Source organism: Ranitomeya imitator, chromosome 9, assembly GCF_032444005.1.
Source record: "Ranitomeya imitator isolate aRanImi1 chromosome 9, aRanImi1.pri, whole genome shotgun sequence".
NCBI lineage: Eukaryota > Metazoa > Chordata > Amphibia > Anura > Dendrobatidae > Ranitomeya > Ranitomeya imitator.
In genome coordinates, this window is record NC_091290.1 from 146,990,819 (window position 1) to 147,009,277 (window position 18,459).

Genomic DNA, 18,459 nt, shown 5'->3' on the forward strand with positions numbered 1-18,459 from the left:
CGGTGACATTCTCCTCAGTCTCTGTCCCCCTCGGTGACATTCTCCTCAGTCTCTGTCCCCCTCGGTGACATTCTCCTCTGTCTCTGTCCCCCTCGGTGACATTCTCCTCAGTCTCTGTCCCCCTCGGTGACATTCTCCTCAGTCTCTGTCCCCCTCGGTGACATTCTCCTCAGTCTCTGTCCCCCTCGGTGACATTCTCTTCAGTCTCTGTCCCCCTCGGTGACATTGTCCTCAGTCTCTGTCCCCCTCGGTGACATTCTCCTCAGTCTCTGTCGCCCTCGGTGACATTCTCCTCAGTCTCTGTCCCCCTCGGTGACATTCTCCTCAGTCTCTGTCCCCCTCGGTGACATTCTCCTCAGTCACTGTCCCCCTCGGTGACATTCTCCTCAGTCTCTGTCCCCCTCGGTGACATTCTCCTCAGTCTCTGTCCCCCTCGGTGACATTCTCCTCAGTCTCAGTGCCTCTTCACCTCACATCCTCCATTCTCGTCACTCAGCCTCCGTCCCGCGCTCTCTCCCCCTTATACACCGCAGTTCCCGCCCCCGGTGACGTCACGGCCCCGCCCCGGCCCCCGGTGAGAGCGGCGGCGCAGCGCTGCCGCCCGTGTGAGCAGTGACCGGGGAGCCGGGCGGAGGTCGGTGGGTCGGTCGGTCTCAGGCTCCTCCGCCGCCATGGCGTCCGTCCAGTGCCGGGTGCAGTACCTGGATGACATGGATCCTTTCATCTGCACCAACTTCCCGGAGCCGCGGAGACCCCCGGTGTACAACTTCCCGGAGAGCTCCGTCCTGAGCGAGCATCTGCCGGCCGTGCACAAACTGCTGGAGGCCCCGCTGAAGGTAACGGGGGCGGAGGGCACAGGGGGTCACTGCAGTATTGAGGGGGGTGTAAGTTCTGGGGTCGCACTGCAGTATTGAGGGGGGTGTAAGCTCTGGGGTCGCACTGCAGTATTGAGGGGGGTGTAAGTTCTGGGGTCGCACTGCAGTATTGGGGGGTGTAAGCTCTGGGGTCGCACTGCAGTATTGGGGGGTGTAAGCTCTGGGGTCGCACTGCAGTATTGAGGGGGGTGTAAGCTCTGGGGTCGCACTGCAGTATTGAGGGGGGTGTAAGTTCTGGGGTCGCACTGCAGTATTGGGGGGTGTAAGCTCTGGGGTCGCACTGCAGTATTGGGGGGGGGGGTGTAAGCTCTGGGGCCACTGCAGTATTGGGGGAGTGTAAACTCTGGGGTCGCACTGCAGTATTGAGGGGGGTGTAACCTCTGGGGTCGCACTGCAGTATTGAGGGGGGTGTAAGCTCTGGGGTCGCACTGCAGTATTGAGGGGGGTGTAAGCTCTGGGGTCGCACTGCAGTATTGAGGGGGGTGTAAGCTCTGGGGTCGCACTGCAGTATTGAGGGGGGTGTAAGCTCTGGGGTCGCACTGCAGTATTGGGGGGTGTAAGCTCTGGGGTCACTGCAGTATTGAGGGGGGTGTAAGCTCTGGGGTCGCACTGCAGTATTGGGGGGTGTAAGCTCTGGGGTCGCACTGCAGTATTGAGGGGGTTGTAAGCTCTGGGGTCGCACTGCAGTATTGGGGGGTGTAAGCTCTGGGGTCGCACTGCAGTATTGAGGGGGGTGTAAGCTCTGGGGTCGCACTGCAGTATTGAGGGGGTGTAAGCTCTGGGGTCGCACTGCAGTATTGGGGGGTGTAAGCTCTGGGGTCGCACTGCAGTATTGAGGGGGGTGTAAGCTCTGGGGTCGCACTGCAGTATTGGGGGGTGTAAGCTCTGGGGTCGCACTGCAGTATTGGGGGGGGGGTGTAAGCTCTGGGGCCACTGCAGTATTGGGGGAGTGTAAACTCTGGGGTCGCACTGCAGTATTGAGGGGGGTGTAACCTCTGGGGTCGCACTGCAGTATTGAGGGGGGTGTAAGTTCTGGGGTCGCACTGCAGTATTGGGGGGTGTAAGCTCTGGGGTCGCACTGCAGTATTGGGGGGGGGGTGTAAGCTCTGGGGCCACTGCAGTATTGGGGGAGTGTAAACTCTGGGGTCGCACTGCAGTATTGAGGGGGGTGTAACCTCTGGGGTCGCACTGCAGTATTGAGGGGGGTGTAAGCTCTGGGGTCGCACTGCAGTATTGAGGGGGGTGTAAGCTCTGGGGTCGCACTGCAGTATTGAGGGGGGTGTAAGCTCTGGGGTCGCACTGCAGTATTGGGGGGTGTAAGCTCTGGGATCACTGCAGTATTGAGGGGGGTGTAAGCTCTGGGGTCGCACTGCAGTATTGGGGGGTGTAAGCTCTGGGGTCGCACTGCAGTATTGAGGGGGTTGTAAGCTCTGGGGTCGCACTGCAGTATTGGGGGGTGTAAGCTCTGGGGTCGCACTGCAGTATTGAGGGGGGTGTAAGCTCTGGGGTCGCACTGCAGTATTGGGGGGTGTAAGCTCTGGGGTCGCACTGCAGTATTGAGGGGGGTGTAAGCTCTGGGGTCGCACTGCAGTATTGGGGGAGTATAAACTCTGGGGTCGCACTGCAGTATTGGGGGGTGTAACTCTGGGGTCGCACTGCAGTATTGGGGGGTGTAAGCTCTGGGGTCGCACTGCAGTATTGAGGGAGTTTAACCTCCGGGGTCGCACTGCAGTATTGGGGGGTGTAAGCTCTGGGGTCGCACTGCAGTATTGGGGGGGGGGGGGGTGGTGTAACCTCTGGGGTCGCACTGCAGTATTGGGGGAGTGTAAACTCTGGGGTCGCACTGCAGTATTGGGGGAGTGTAAACTCTGGGGTCGCACTGCAGTATTGGGGGGTGTAACTCTGGGGTCGCACTGCAGTATTGGGGGGGTGTAAACTCTGGGGTCGCACTGCAGTATTGAGGGGGGTGTAAGCTCTGGGGTCGCACTGCAGTATTGAGGGAGTTTAACCTCCGGGGTCGCACTGCAGTATTGGGGGGGGTGTAACCTCTGGGGTCGCACTGCAGTATTGGGGGGTGTAACTCTGGGGTCGCACTGCAGTATTGGGGGGGTGTAAACTCTGGGGTCGCACTGCAGTATTGAGGGGGGTGTAAGCTCTGGGGTCGCACTGCAGTATTGAGGGAGTTTAACCTCCGGGGTCGCACTGCAGTATTGGGGGGGTGTAACTCTGGGGTCGCACTGCAGTATTGGGGGGGTGTAACCTCTGGGGTCGCACTGCAGTATTGGGTGTAACTCTGGGGTCGCACTGCAGTATTGGGGGGGTGTAAACTCTGGGGTCGCACTGCAGTATTGGGGGGTGTAACTCTGGGGTCGCACTGCAGTATTGGGGGGGTGTAAACTCTGGGGTCGCACTGCTGTATTGAGGGGGGTGTAAACTCTGGGGTCGCACTGCAGTATTGGGGGGGTGTAAACTCTGGGGTCGCACTGCTGTATTGAGGGGGGCGTAAGCTCTGGGGTCGCACTGCAGTATTGGGGGGGTGTAAGCTCTGGGGTCGCACTGCAGTATTGAGGGGGGTGTAAGCTCTGGGGTCGCACTGCAGTATTGGGGGGTGTAAGCTCTGGGATCACTGCAGTATTGAGGGGGGTGTAAGCTCTGGGGTCGCACTGCAGTATTGGGGGGTGTAAGCTCTGGGGTCGCACTGCAGTATTGAGGGGGTTGTAAGCTCTGGGGTCGCACTGCAGTATTGGGGGGTGTAAGCTCTGGGGTCGCACTGCAGTATTGAGGGGGGTGTAAGCTCTGGGGTCGCACTGCAGTATTGGGGGGTGTAAGCTCTGGGGTCGCACTGCAGTATTGAGGGGGGTGTAAGCTCTGGGGTCGCACTGCAGTATTGGGGGAGTATAAACTCTGGGGTCGCACTGCAGTATTGGGGGGTGTAACTCTGGGGTCGCACTGCAGTATTGGGGGGTGTAAGCTCTGGGGTCGCACTGCAGTATTGAGGGAGTTTAACCTCCGGGGTCGCACTGCAGTATTGGGGGGTGTAAGCTCTGGGGTCGCACTGCAGTATTGGGGGGGGGGGGGTGGTGTAACCTCTGGGGTCGCACTGCAGTATTGGGGGAGTGTAAACTCTGGGGTCGCACTGCAGTATTGGGGGAGTGTAAACTCTGGGGTCGCACTGCAGTATTGGGGGGTGTAACTCTGGGGTCGCACTGCAGTATTGGGGGGGTGTAAACTCTGGGGTCGCACTGCAGTATTGAGGGGGGTGTAAGCTCTGGGGTCGCACTGCAGTATTGAGGGAGTTTAACCTCCGGGGTCGCACTGCAGTATTGGGGGGGGTGTAACCTCTGGGGTCGCACTGCAGTATTGGGGGGTGTAACTCTGGGGTCGCACTGCAGTATTGGGGGGGTGTAAACTCTGGGGTCGCACTGCAGTATTGAGGGGGGTGTAAGCTCTGGGGTCGCACTGCAGTATTGAGGGAGTTTAACCTCCGGGGTCGCACTGCAGTATTGGGGGGGTGTAACTCTGGGGTCGCACTGCAGTATTGGGGGGGTGTAACCTCTGGGGTCGCACTGCAGTATTGGGTGTAACTCTGGGGTCGCACTGCAGTATTGGGGGGGTGTAAACTCTGGGGTCGCACTGCAGTATTGGGGGGTGTAACTCTGGGGTCGCACTGCAGTATTGGGGGGGTGTAAACTCTGGGGTCGCACTGCTGTATTGAGGGGGGTGTAAACTCTGGGGTCGCACTGCAGTATTGGGGGGGTGTAAACTCTGGGGTCGCACTGCTGTATTGAGGGGGGCGTAAGCTCTGGGGTCGCACTGCAGTATTGGGGGGGTGTAAGCTCTGGGGTCGCACTGCAGTATTGAGGGGGGTGTAAGATCTGGGGTTGCACTGCAGTATTGGGGGGGGGGAGTGTAAGATCTGCGGTCGCTCTGCAGTATTGAGGGGGATGTAAGATCTGGGGTCGCACTGCAGTATTGAGGGGGGTGTAAGCTCTGGGGTCGCACTGCAGTATTGAGGGGGGTGTAAGCTCTGGGGTCGCACTGCAGTATTGGGGGGTGTAAGCTCTGGGGTCGCACTGCTGTATTGAGGGGGGTGTAAGCTCTGGGGTCGCACTGCAGTATTGAGGGTGGTGTAAGATCTGGGGTCGCACTGCCGTATTGAGGGGGGTGTAAGCTCTGGGGTCGCACTGCAGTATTGAGGGGGGCGTAAGCTCTGGGGTCAGGTGCTTTGTGTCACAAGATGATTTTCTTCCTTTGTCCCTGGAGACGTCACATGACTTCTCGCTGCATCCGTTGACATCTGTGTACAGTCATTTTCCATCAGTCCTCAGCCGCCATATTTGTTGTCATCGTTGTTGCGCTGCTTGTTTGCCTTCCTCGTGTGTGATGTTACATGGACCCTGTTGCCTCAGTCGTTATGCGTTTATTTGGGGGGAAGGGCTGAGTAAAGCTATATCGATTTTTTTACACCTCACCATATTCTATGCCATCTTCCTCGATCTTCTGGGTTATTATCAGTGCATTGTTCTGCAGCGCCCTTTGCACCTCCTGGTTTCTGCCCCCTCCATGGCTATTTCTGGCTCTACAAGTCACTGCTTGTAATGTTTTCTGCCGATGCCCCTTAGTGACCCTCCCGCCTGCAATCCCTACTATAATCCTCCGCTGGCCGTGAAAGCCTCTTGTGACAGTGATCTCCAGGCCGAGCATCCCTCCTCTCTGGAGGTCTCGACCCTCATCCTGTATGGGGTATAATAGAGATGGTATTGTGGTATGGCGGGGTATCCTGCGTCTCCGCCATGATGCCGCCGATTCTCCGGATCACGTGCCGTATTGCAGGTTCTTGGTTTTTGTTTCTTTCCTTGCAGTTGAATCCTCTCTAATCCGTCTCACAGCTAATCCCGAGGATGCGAGCAGCATGGCAGAGCCAGCTACTGCCAGGTGAAAGGGTTAAGCCTTGTGTCTGGGGCGACGTGATCACGCCCTTCTTCCATATGTGTCTATCCCAAATTTAGCTGAAGTAACTGTTTGCAGGCCTGGCGCAGTCTGCTGGCTCCCGGGAACATACCTCTCCCCATGACCCTTTTGATCGCGCCTCTCTGTCTTTGCTTAAATCTCTCCTGACTAAATTGTAATTGCATTGACGTCTCTACGAACACCAGACCCGCTTGCTTGGGATCCACGTTCCCCTTGGTCGGCCTGCCCGGCGATCCGCTTTCCCCTTGGTCGGCCTGCCCTGCAATCCGCTTTCCCCTTGGTCGGCCTGCCCGGCGATCCGCTTTCCCCTTGGTCGGCCTGCCCGGCGATCCGCTTTCCCCTTGGGTCGGCCTGCCCGGCGATCCCCTTTCCCCTTGGTCGGCCTGCCCGGCGATCCGCTTTCCCCTTGGTCGGCCTGCCCGGCGATCCACTTTCCCCTTGGTCGGCCTGCCCGGCGATCCGCTTTCCCCTTGGTCGGCCTGCCTGGCGATCCGCTTTCCCCTTGGTCGGCCTGCCCGGCGATCCGCTTTCCCCTTGGTCGGCCTGCCCGGCGATCCGCTTTCCCCTTGGTCGACCTGCCCAGCGATCCGCTTTCACCTTGGTCGACCTGCCAAGCGATCCGCTTTCCCCTTGGTCGGCCTGCCCGGCGATCCGCTTTCCCCTTGGTCGGCCTGCCCGGCGATCCGCTTTCCCCTTGGTCGGCCTGCCCGGCGATCCGCTTTCCCCCTTGGTCGGCCTGCCCGGCGATCCGCTTTCCCCCTTGGTCGGCCTGCCCGGCGATCCGCTTTCCCCTTGGTCGGCCTGCCCGGCGATCCGCTCACCCCTTGGCTGTCCTGAGATTTTGTTATAATGTATCGGTCCAGCCTATGTATTTAGAAGTCCTGGTTCTATTCAAGGAAATGTTATGAAACCTACAGGGGACGTCAGATCTTACGGAAAAGAATCTTAACCGATCTGTAGTGTTTTTACTACTTTATTATATACTTTTTCTGTTCTTCCCCGGTTTATTATCTGTGTGCAGTCAGTGAATGGAAACGTTGTTGAAAAGACCTCATGCAGATTGTTACAATTGTATCCAGTCTATAGCATTCTCCTGAATTTTGCTACTGACGTGTTTAGATCACAGCAGGTTGTCCACTCTAGATACAATTGTAGCGAATCCTCAGCTGCTGAGAATTATTAGAGATTTGCAAGCTTTCAGCCTTTTGCTGTTAAAATCTTAGTTAAGGGGTTTCTCAACTTTGCAAGTTGACATCTCTGCACAAGACAAGAGATCACTTTCTGATTGGTCAGTGATCCCCACCGATCCCGTGTCTTGGGGCTCCTGGCTCATTCTGCTTGGGACAGGCGGAGATAGCCGGGCGCTGATGGATCGACTGTCAATCTGTGTAAGATGATACTTTTCTTTGACAGCAGAGTTCCAAATTGCCACAAAATTAAAACGCACAGGCCGCGATTCGGCAAATAATTTTTGCCAAAAGTCTGTCGGAAAACTATTTGAAATGGCCTGATCCTCTGTAAATGCAGCAGGTTCTGCAGAGGGGCGCATGGATGGTAGATCCCCTTGAATGACAGGCGTTCTCTTCACCAGGGTCAGGATGTGGTCGGAGGTCCTATGTTACTGCTGTAATCTCTGGGGCCTCAGGTAAAGGTGTGACTGTTTACATCCAGTGTACCACACAGAAGTATTGAGGGGAGCTGTGCATGTTTACCTTCTCCAGTCATCAGATTCCCCAAAGACAAAGCTTCCCCATGATGGATTACAGACCCTGTCCCCATCTTGTTCTCATTAACATTACCCTCATTATAAATCTTGGAGGCCCCCAGGGTCTGATGATGCAAGATCTGCCCTGTAGAACGAGTCAGACCCCCCCCAACTTCTGCTATATTACAGGGTCTCTCTCTGGTATCTGTGGCATCAGTCCAACTGTTGTGAAACTACACCCCCCAGCATGCCCTGACATAGATGCTCTGTGAACAGTGGCATCTCGGCTTGTATGGTGGATCCCATGGAGTAAGGAGTCCGGTTTACGCACCATCGGGGGTTTCCCGGAGGCGTCATGTGATGATCCGGCAGTTGGCACCATAGTACCCACCTCGGGGCACCGCAGCAAAACCTGTTTGGCCACACGTGTCATGGGTTTATGGTAATATATCTGGAGTAAAGGAAAGTTAGGAATGTGTGTAATGAACGGTGGCCGTGACTCACGATGGCTGGGATTACTGAGTAACGTTCACTCAGACTCCCCACTGTAAATACATCACTGACTTATTATTCCCCGGAGCCTTTGATGTTGCTTCACACCAAAAAAAAAAAAAAAATGAGAGAGAAATGTAATGAAACATTCTGGAACTTTCTAAACTCCTTTTGTCTTTTGTTCCTATTTTCAAGATCTCTGCTTACTGATGTGAATGGGATCACTCATGTTTACATCCAGAGGATGAAAACTTAACCACCCACCCCAAAATAACAAGGTATCCCTTATCCCCAGGTAGTGGGTAACTTGCTGATGGCTGGGGTACCATCCGCCAGGACGTGCACTAATCCCATGATCAGGTGGTGGAACCATGAGATCCGGGCTCTGCCGGCCGCTGTGAATGCAGCGGAGGTGCACATGCATCACATCGCGCAAGCTGGCATATCAGAAGAGGTGCGAGGATTCCAGTAGGTTGGAGGCGGGGGCCACGGAATATTAACCAGGTCCTGCGTTACGAGCCCCTCAACCCTAGGAATGGAGTGGGTTTGTTACAATTGCACCCACTCCAGATTGATACATTGTGACTCCCACTCCAGAGCGATGCGTCGCGACTCCCACTCCAGAGCGATGCGTCGCGACTCCCACTCCAGAGCGATGCGTCGCGACTCCCACTCCAGAGCGATGCGTCGCGACTCCCACTCCAGAGCGATGCGTCGCGACTCCCACTCCAGAGCGATGCGTCGCGACTCCCACTCCAGAGCGATGCGTCGCGACTCCCACTCCAGAGCGATGCGTCGCGACTCCCACTCCAGAGCGATGCGTCGCGACTCCCACTCCAGAGCGATGCGTCGCGACTCCCACTCCAGAGCGATGCGTCGCGACTCCCACTCCAGAGCGATGCGTCGCGACTCCCACTCCAGAGCGATGCGTCGCGACTCCCACTCCAGAGCGATGCGTCGCGACTCCCACTCCAGAGCGATGCGTCGCGACTCCCACTCCAGAGCGATGCGTCGCGACTCCCACTCCAGAGCGATGCGTCGCGACTCCCACTCCAGAGCGATGCGTCGCGACTCCCACTCCAGAGCGATGCGTCGCGACTCCCACTCCAGAGCGATGCGTCGCGACTCCCACTCCAGAGCGATGCGTCGCGACTCCCACTCCAGAGCGATGCGTCGCGACTCCCACTCCAGAGCGATGCGTCGCGACTCCCACTCCAGAGTGATACATTTTAACGCTCTCAGGACCGAAATTTGGGCTGTTTGATCTTATTTCAGTGGTGAAGCAGAGAGCTGAGAAATTGAAACTCAAAAGGGTAAAATCTATTAAAACTCGTGCAAACAAAAAAAATGTAATACTTGCTTTTGGCAGCTAGATTCTCATTTTTATGGGCCATTTAAAAAAATTAAAAACTCTTAATGGTTTACGTTGATGCCTCCTGAGCTCAGATATGCTGGAGGAGTAGACAGCTGCCATATACTTCATTTGGGGACCCCCGAGTACATGACACTATACACTAGAGGTGGGGACTGCTGTCAGGGATGTGACTAGTTTTTAGGGGGCAGATTGATGTCTCCATACGATGAGTGTGCAGTATGCGGTGGACCCTCCTCTGCAGTCCTCGGATCACTCGTGTCCTGGGCCGCAGCTCCATCCTCCTGTGGATCATGGTGCAGCCTGTGATTGTAGTACGCCGTTAATGTGTCTGCTGTATATTTCCCCTGCAGTCATGCGGCTGACTGTCCGTCTTATCAGCTGCTGCAGCTCTGACGTGAGCCTGGGCCGTTGTGTGACTTAGTAAATGTGATGATGGCATTTGCTTTTTGCACACTTTTTGCTCCGCAGAATGAAATGTTTTGTGTTGCTGCATCGTTATTGATCCTGCCGTAGACATCTGATAGCCCTCGGGTTGTGTCTGGGGTTACAGCCGATTGGGGCTACGCAGCGACATATGCCATGCTGCCAAAGATCATACACCACAATACCATACCTGCCATGGCAAGTACTTTTTTGCTTTCTTCCAAACTGACCATTATATACATTGCCCCTGATACTTTTCCCATTTGAGGATTTGTGACAATGTATCAGTCAATGTCCTCCTGTGTGAAGTGAATAGCCTACACTATAGACTGGTACACTGTAACAACCCATCAGCATGAATGGGATTGTCTAATTGCCAGATTATCAGATATTCTGTATTACTGGAGTGTAATCCCTGTGTCCCAGGTGCCGGATTATCAGACTCTGTACTATACACGTCTCTATTTTCGTGGTGCATTGTGGATTGTTTTCTGGAGCCGGCGGCCCCTTGCTGCCGGTGTTGGGTCTTCCTCGCCCTCGGGGGGCTCTGCAGGGGGTCACCACTCACTTCCTATTGTGACTGTAGCACATCCTGCTCCGCGGCCGCTCGTAACATTTTCCTCATTTCTGACGGATGATTTGTTTGTTTTCTCTGGTTCTTGCGTAATCTCCTCCGAGATTGGAACTTATTTCGGTGATTTTTGTTCTTTTTCTGCACCCTTTTCTTCTCCGCCAAACACCATTCTCTTGACTGTTATTACATCAGCAGGGCATGCTGAGAGTTGTAGTTTCCCAGTGTCTGTGGAGCCATGGGTTGCAGGTCCGCTGGCTTTATACCTTGGGTATTCAGTAAAGCACTCTGCCCTCCCATGTGGCCAGAGGGTGCGAACATTTATTATGCGGGTCCGCAGTGCCAGGCGCGGGGACCAGCCTTGTTCTGCAGGTGGAGCGCCAGGGTTGCCACCTATGTCGGTGGAGATCAGTCACTGAATGACCAATAGTCCAGCGTTTCCAGTAATCCGGCACTGTATCCCTGTCACCTGTTGGCCGCTATTACTCCAGGCTTTACTTAAAGCTCAATGCGAAATCTCCAATGGGACCCTCAACACAAGTGTTTAATAGCAATAGACTTTCATATGTGCAAAGGGACTTTTGGGCCGGCTAGTCTCCAGGGCCCGCTAGTCTCCAGGCCCCGGTGCGATTGCAACCCCTGCACCTATTAAGCCCCTGCTTGCCGCCTGTTTCGGCATCGCCGCCATTACCTGAGTCCTGCAGGATGTGGTCACGTCCGTCTGATGACACATCTGCTGCTTTTATATCTATGTGCAGAGGTTTTGAAGTGTTATTTTGCCACATCACCGTCTCGTGATGTCGTAATCCATGTTGCTCACTTTGCAGATGATTAAAGCGATTGCTTCATTGTCAAGGCGCGATGATGGCGCTACAGACCTCTTCCACTACCACCCTGGACTACTACCCCCTCAAAGGGAGGACCCTGCAATTTCCCGACACTGCAAGTCATTAAAGTATATTAAGTTTTCCCGGTATCTGCACAGAAGGTCACCAGAAACCCCTCCTTGTTCATTGTGATGTCCAGTGCCAGTCTATGCAGCCTCAGATGTGTGCCATCATTGTGATGTCCAGTGCCAATATCTGCGGCCTGAGTTGTGTGCCACCATTGGGATGTCCAGTTCCGGTCTCTGCTGCCTCAGTTGTGCGCCACCATTGTGATGTCCAGTGCCAGTCTCTGCGGCCTCAGTTGTGCGCCACCATTGTGATGTCCAGTGCCAGTCTCTGCGGCCTCAGTTGTGCGCCACCATTGTGATGTCCAGTGCCAGTCTCTGCGGCCTCAGTTGTGCGCCACCATTGTGATGTCCAGTGCCAGTCTCTGCGGCCTCAGTTGTGCGCTACCATTGTGATGTCCAGTGCCAGTCTCTGCGGCCTCAGTTGTGCGCCACCATTGTGATGTCCAGTGCCAGTCTCTGCGGCCTCAGTTGTGCGCCACCATTGTGATGTCCAGTGCCAGTCTCTGCGGCCTCAGTTGTGCGCCACCATTGTGATGTCCAGTGCCAGTCTCTGCGGCCTCAGTTGTGCGCCACCATTGTGATGTCCAGTGCCAGTCTCTGCGGCCTCAGTTGTGCGCCACCATTGTGATGTCCAGTGCCAGTCTCTGCGGCCTCAGTTGTGTGCCACCATTGTGATGTCCAGCTCCAGTCTCTGCGGCCTCAGTTGTGCGCCACCCGGTGACATGGCATAGCCCTGTATTGACCCCAGTAAAGTTGAAAGGTGAATATATCCTATTTTTATATCCCGGAAGATTTAAAGGCCAATTTTCCAGTTTGGGAATCCCCTTTAAGGCTGAGCAGTTGAGCACTCTGCAGTTGCAGTTTATTGTGCAGTAAGAGCCGCATTGTCCTGGCTGGGAGATTATCTGCCCCCTTGTTCCTGGGCCTCTGCGCTATCTGCTCCTTCACACCCTGATTGCTCCCATACACAGACCTTATCTCGGCCGGTTCACAGGTCATGATACTACAGTGCACATAGCTCATCGCTTTATGGCTGGAGCTGCTGCAAACATCACCAATATGGCATGGTGGTCACCCGGAGACCTTGACGTTCTCATCTTGGGGTCTTGCTTATCTAGATGGGACCTGAGCTTCCTAGTTTACGACTGGAACTGACACTTGATAGTATGAGAGCTGGATTCCCCGCAGAAGGGTCCGTAAGAAGCTGGGGGGGATCATTGCAATCAGCAAAATGGCTTTCATTGCCCTTTTATAGATGATACAGGTGACACCAGCCGTCCCCAGGAGTGTTATAGGGATACTAGATTGTGGCCCGATTCTAACGCATCGGGTATTCTAGAATATGCATGTCCCCGTAGTATATGGACAATGATGATTCCAGAATTCGCGGCAGACTGTGCCCATCGCTGATTGGTCGAGGCAACCTTTATGACATCATCGTCGCCATGGCAACCATTATGACATCATCGTCGCTGTGCCCGTTGCCCTGGTGGCCTCGACCAATCAGAGACGCGGGATGTCTACGTCCTTTATGACATCATCGTCGCTGTGCCCGTTGCTGATTGGTCGAGGCCTAGCGGCCTCGACCAATCAGACGCGGGATTTCTACGTCGATGCTGTGCCGGTCTCTGATTGGTCGAGGCCTGGCGGCCTCGACCAATCAGAGACGTGGGATTTCCAGGACAGACAGACAGACAGACAGACGGAAAAACCCTTAGACAATTATATATATAGATGTTAGTAAGACATCGGGGGTAGCCACAGGGTGCAGTTCTTGGGGGTCTACCTGGCCTCTTTTTTTTTTTCCCCCCAATCTTAGGCCTGTCCGCTTTTATTATGGTCTTAAGTCTCAGACAAGGTTACAAGGATGTGCCGTTCCTCTATCACAAATTTGGAATAATGGCATTTTTTACACTTGTGCTTCTTGAGTTTCGCAGAAACATTTTGTGAGCGAACGTCCCGACACTAAGCGATTGCCGATAAGCGATTGTGGGCGTGCAAATCTTACTTGAGACTTTACTATAGGACCGGGTGTAGACGATCCTCTGTGAGTGGGGCGCCCAGTGTAGGCTTTTTTTTTTTTTTTTTAATTTATTTATTTTTTACCCTTGTGAGCAGATCACACTGTTACCTTTTTATTTGCTACAAATAAACGGCTACGGTTGTCGCTCGCAGGCTGGATTATTTAGTTCGTTTCCATATGCTAAAAAACTAAACCAGACTGTTTCCGTTCCCTGACAGCAAGCAGAAGTTGTGGATCCTCCGCACTTCTCTGCCTCTGCTATTTTCTGTGTGGCGTACATATTGCCTGTACTTCAGGTATGTCACCAGACTGGTCCTCTTCTGTAGCTCAGGTTAATCGCCCAGGAATGGGGAGTACGGCTACATTTTAACCCTTTAGTAGCAGAGGGACCTGATCGCCGGCTCACCTGGAAGCCAAATAGTTAATTATCCGCCATAACTAGTCTTTCGGACCGATGTGATGGGTGACATCCCCGCTCGATCTCTGATTTCTTGCCCTGTAGATTTTCATTACGAGGTGTATAACATCCCACTAACAATGGTGAGGACATCGCCCGCAGCGGCTGCCGGATTGTTCTGGTAGAGGTCAGGGGTCGTGTCTGACAACCTGCTGCTCCTGTGTCTCGTGCTCCGCTATTGTTTTGTTGTCATTCTGAACCATTGACGTCATGTCGCTTTTGTCTCTAGAAACCCCACGTACAATGTTATCAGGATGGCGGCTCTTGGGGCAAAAGTCTGTGCACCCACCTGTGTATAATTGTGGGGTATCTTTTAGGGATCCCCCTTGGTGGTCCAGCAGCAGTCTGCAGGCACAGCAGTGTAAAGCATGGCGGCTCGCCGATCCTTCTTCTATAACTGTAAGCTATTAGACAACTTTGTTCTTTTTTTCTTCCTGTTTTGGTAAATCCTGAACATCCCCTTGGCTGTTGTAGCTCCATAGCGTCGACTCCAATCCTACATTTTACTTGCACTGACACATTGTAACGAAGTATCCTAATGGCAGAAGTCTGCTGGGGGGTTACCCTTTAATCTCGGTCTAGGTGATTGGTTGGGTTCATGGATGGATTGTGGTAGGGGATGAATGACCGGCGCAGGCGAGGATCTGGAATTTCACAGTTGCCATCTTGTAATAACACCAAGCTCTGTGTAACGGACTGACTGCTGCCGTGGGGGGCTGACTGCTGCCGTGGGGGACTGACTGCTGCCGTGGGGGACTGACTGCTGCCGTGGGGGACTGACTGCTGCCGTGGGGGGGGGCTGACTGCTGCCGTGGGGGGGGGCTGACTGCTGCCGTGGGGGGGGGCTGACTGCTGCCGTGGGGGGGCTGACTGCTGCCGTGGGGGGCTGACTGCTGCCGGGACCTGATTTATGTGACCAATCGGCCAATGGGAAAGTCTGTTGGATTTGGTGCCCCTTAGGGAAACTACAGGGCGCAATCCTAAATGTAAATGTTATCTCTTCCCTTCACTGAAGGCAAGCAGAGATCTTGAAAATGATGAATTGAGACCCATCTGAGGTTTTCTCTGCTTCTTGATGACTCCTTTAGAAGGTGCCGGTCACTGCAGCGGTGATTTCTGCGGGTGTGGAGGACGTCATCCGTTTTGTAAAGTCGCCCCCGTCTCTTAGGAACGTGGTGTTGTTTTGGTCAGATGGCCCCCCCGCCTCCTTTCCCCGTGAAGCCGGACCCGGTGCCTCCTCTCCAGCGCATTACTCATCGGCCTGTTTGCAGCATCGCTCGCTCTGGGCAGCCACATCTGTTCTGGGTTATGTTCCCCCTGAAGTTCCCATTTTTAGTTGCTCTCTGGCACAGACTGAACGTTTTGAGCAGAGTCTGGCATCTGGGTTTTGAGGATGGGGTCCCTGGCACGGGGACATGATTGGGAAATCGCTGCTAGAAATCTTGACGCGATCCTGGCGGGGAAGATTATGGCTCTGCTGCGCTCAAAAAGTCCCACCACCCCCCACCCAAGATCCTAAAAAGTCCATAGCTCATTTCTTAGCGGTTATATTTTACTTCGAGTCCAGCAACCAATATGGCCGTACGGCTGGTACCCAGATTCTCCAGGATCCTGAATGGCAATTTTGCCTTGAATTGCATTATCCCTCCCTCCAATTTGTTAATTTGCTATTCAGGAGCTTCAGAAAGTTGGGTGGCATTCACCATTGTAGCCATGTTGGCCATCATCCGGCTCCTCTATCCTACAGTGCATCCAACGATAAGTATAAGTCAGTTCCTTGAATACAAAATGACATATAACCCCCCCCCCCCAACCTCTTCCTTTATGACGGCTCGTATTACCCCCGCATACCCATGATGGCTCGTTTTACTACCCCCCTCCCTCCGATGAGGGCTCGTATTGCCCCCGCATACCCATGATGGCTCTTATTACCCCCATGATAAAGGCTCGTATTGCCCCACACCTTATAGATGCTCATATTACCCCCCGCACCTGATGGCGGCTCGTACTACTTGCCACCCCCCCAAATGACTGCTCGGATTGCCCCCGATGACCACTCGTATTGGCCCCTATGATGGCATCCGGATTTCTTACAATCCTAAATGACAAATCACCTTACAAATCGCTTCCTGCCCGTGACCTTCAGCCTCCTCCACAGTCGTCTGCTCACGCTGTAATCGCTGGGGGCCGAGAGGACCGCCGAAGATAAAACATTTCCATCGATCAGTCATCCAATCTGTATGGGGGGGGCCTCAAAATCAGCCGATAATCAGCCAGTGCTCGTTCTACAGGCGATCAGATCGTGTAAGCGATGATTCGGCAATCGGCAGCACATCGCCACATGTAGGTGAGTAATGTGCTGGCGACAACATGACGTCTGTTGGCCGGATGCTCTTATTAATGATCGTTCTGTTCACATGGTTTTGTGTCGGCTCGTGAATGTGTACATAACTGATCTCCGCTCGTTAACGGGCTGAGAGTGGCCCATCTAAATGTTCTGTAAATTACCCTGGCGGATGATATCGGGGGCATCGAGCAGATACATTTCAGGGCATCCTTCCTTTTATGTTTTCAGAGAAGTCCTGAAAAAGAGGGCGGGGGGACGGACAGCAGAGGGTTTTCTGGCGGGGACGGACGGATGACGATGGCTTTTCTGGTGGGGGGACGGACGGCTGACGATGGCTTTTCTGGTGGGGGGACGGACGGCTGAGGGTTTTCTGGCGGGGGGGACGGACAGCTGAGGGTTTTCTGGCGGGGGACGGATGGCAGAGGGTTTTCTGGCGGGGGACGGATGGATGATGATGGGTTTTCTGGTGGGGGGGACGGACGGCGGAGGGTTTTCTGGCGGGGGACGGACGGATGACGATGGGTTTTCTTGTGGGGGGGACGGACGGCGGAGGGTTTTCTGGCGGGGGGACGGACCGATGGAGGGTTTTCTGGCGGGGGGACGGACGGAGGGTTTTCTGGCGAGGGACGGATGGCAGAGGGTTTTCTGGCGGGGACGGATGGCAGAGGGTTTTCTGGTGGGGGGACGGACAGACGACGGAGGGTTTTCTGGCGGGGGGACGGACGGAGGGTTTTCTGGCGAGGGACGGATGGCAGAGGGTTTTCTGGCGGGGACGGATGGCAGAGGGTTTTCTGGTGGGGGGACGGACAGACGACAGAGGGTTTTCTGGCGGGGGGACGGACCGATGGAGGGTTTTCTGGCGGGGGGACGGACGGAGGGTTTTCTGGCGAGGGACGGATGGCAGAGGGTTTTCTGGCGGGGGGACGGACGGCAGAAGGTTTTCTGGCGGGGGTCGGATGGCAGAGGGTTTTCTGGCGGGGGACGGATGGCAGAGGATTTTCTGGCGGGGGACGGATGGATGACGATGGGTTTTCTGGTGGGGGGGACGGACGGCGGAGGGTTTTCTGGCGGGGGACGGACGGATGACGATGGGTTTTCTTGTGGGGGGGACGGACGGCGGAGGGTTTTCTGGCGGGGGGACGGACCGATGGAGGGTTTTCTGGCGGGGGGACGGACGGAGGGTTTTCTGGCGAGGGACGGATGGCAGAGGGTTTTCTGGCGGGGACGGATGGCAGAGGGTTTTCTGGTGGGGGGACGGACAGACGACGGAGGGTTTTCTGGCGGGGGGACGGACCGATGGAGGGTTTTCTGGCGGGGGGACGGACGGAGGGTTTTCTGGCGAGGGACGGATGGCAGAGGGTTTTCTGGCGGGGACGGATGGCAGAGGGTTTTCTGGTGGGGGGACGGACAGACGACGGAGGGTTTTCTGGCGGGGGGACGGACCGATGGAGGGTTTTCTGGCGGGGGGACGGATGGCAGAGGGTTTTCTGGCGAGGGACGGATGGCAGAGGGTTTTCTGGCGAGGGGACGGACGGCGAGGGTTTTCTGGCGGGGGGACGGATGGCAGAGGGTTTTCTGGCGGGGGTCGGATGGCAGAGGGTTTTCTGGCGGGGGACGGATGGCAGAGGGTTTTCAGGCGGGGACGGATGGCAGAGGGTTTTCTGGTGGGGGGACGGACAGATGACGGAGGGTTTTCTGGCGAGGGGACGGACGGCGAGGGGTTTTTGGGTGAGGAGGGGGCTCCAGAGGAGGAACAGAAGTGTCTATAGGAGACAAGTGACTAGCAGCGGTCCTTTCCCCTCTGCCCATTGGAAACACATGAATGATCTCCAAGTCTGTGACGGTGTGCCAGGGATTTGCCAACCTCTCGGGGGTCTTCTCAGACACCTACCTGATAGACCATAAGACTTTTGGGGTGTGATGTAGGTTATGACATTACTCGGAGTGACTCCTCGCCCCCGGGGTGTTATCCCGCAGATTATTACATGTCACTTCTGATTCAGGTGAACTTGGTATTACTTGGTATTAAAGGGTCAGGCACGTGCTCTGTAATTTCTCTCGTCTGGCCGTGAACAGTAATGAGGGATTTAAAGGGGCCGCAGACGGGTCACTGTGATCTGAGGATTAATCTGAGCAGATAGCGGCGTCCCTTTAAGGCTGCTCCTCCGCCCGGGTGTTAATTATTGCCCTGCACCGAGACACCACATCCCCGTCCTTGTCGGCAGTAATGCCGCAGGGCCGCTCCGGCAGACACCTTTCACCTAT

General features: G+C 55.1%; 1 protein-coding gene across 2 annotated transcripts in view; it reads left to right on the forward strand.

Annotated features, from left to right (window-relative positions):
* The first annotated feature begins 547 nt into the window (after positions 1–547).
* The window catches only part of FHOD1 (formin homology 2 domain containing 1), a 67,555-nt gene continuing 49,643 nt past the window's right edge, over positions 548–18,459 (forward strand). Inside the window, exon 1 of one of the 2 annotated variants that reach the window (XM_069739338.1) lies at positions 548–836. In XM_069739338.1, the coding sequence (XP_069595439.1) occupies positions 672–836 (165 nt within the window). In that variant the 5' untranslated portion in view covers positions 548–671. The remainder of the gene's footprint in view (positions 837–18,459) is intronic. The other variant, XM_069739337.1, reaches the window with a different exon arrangement.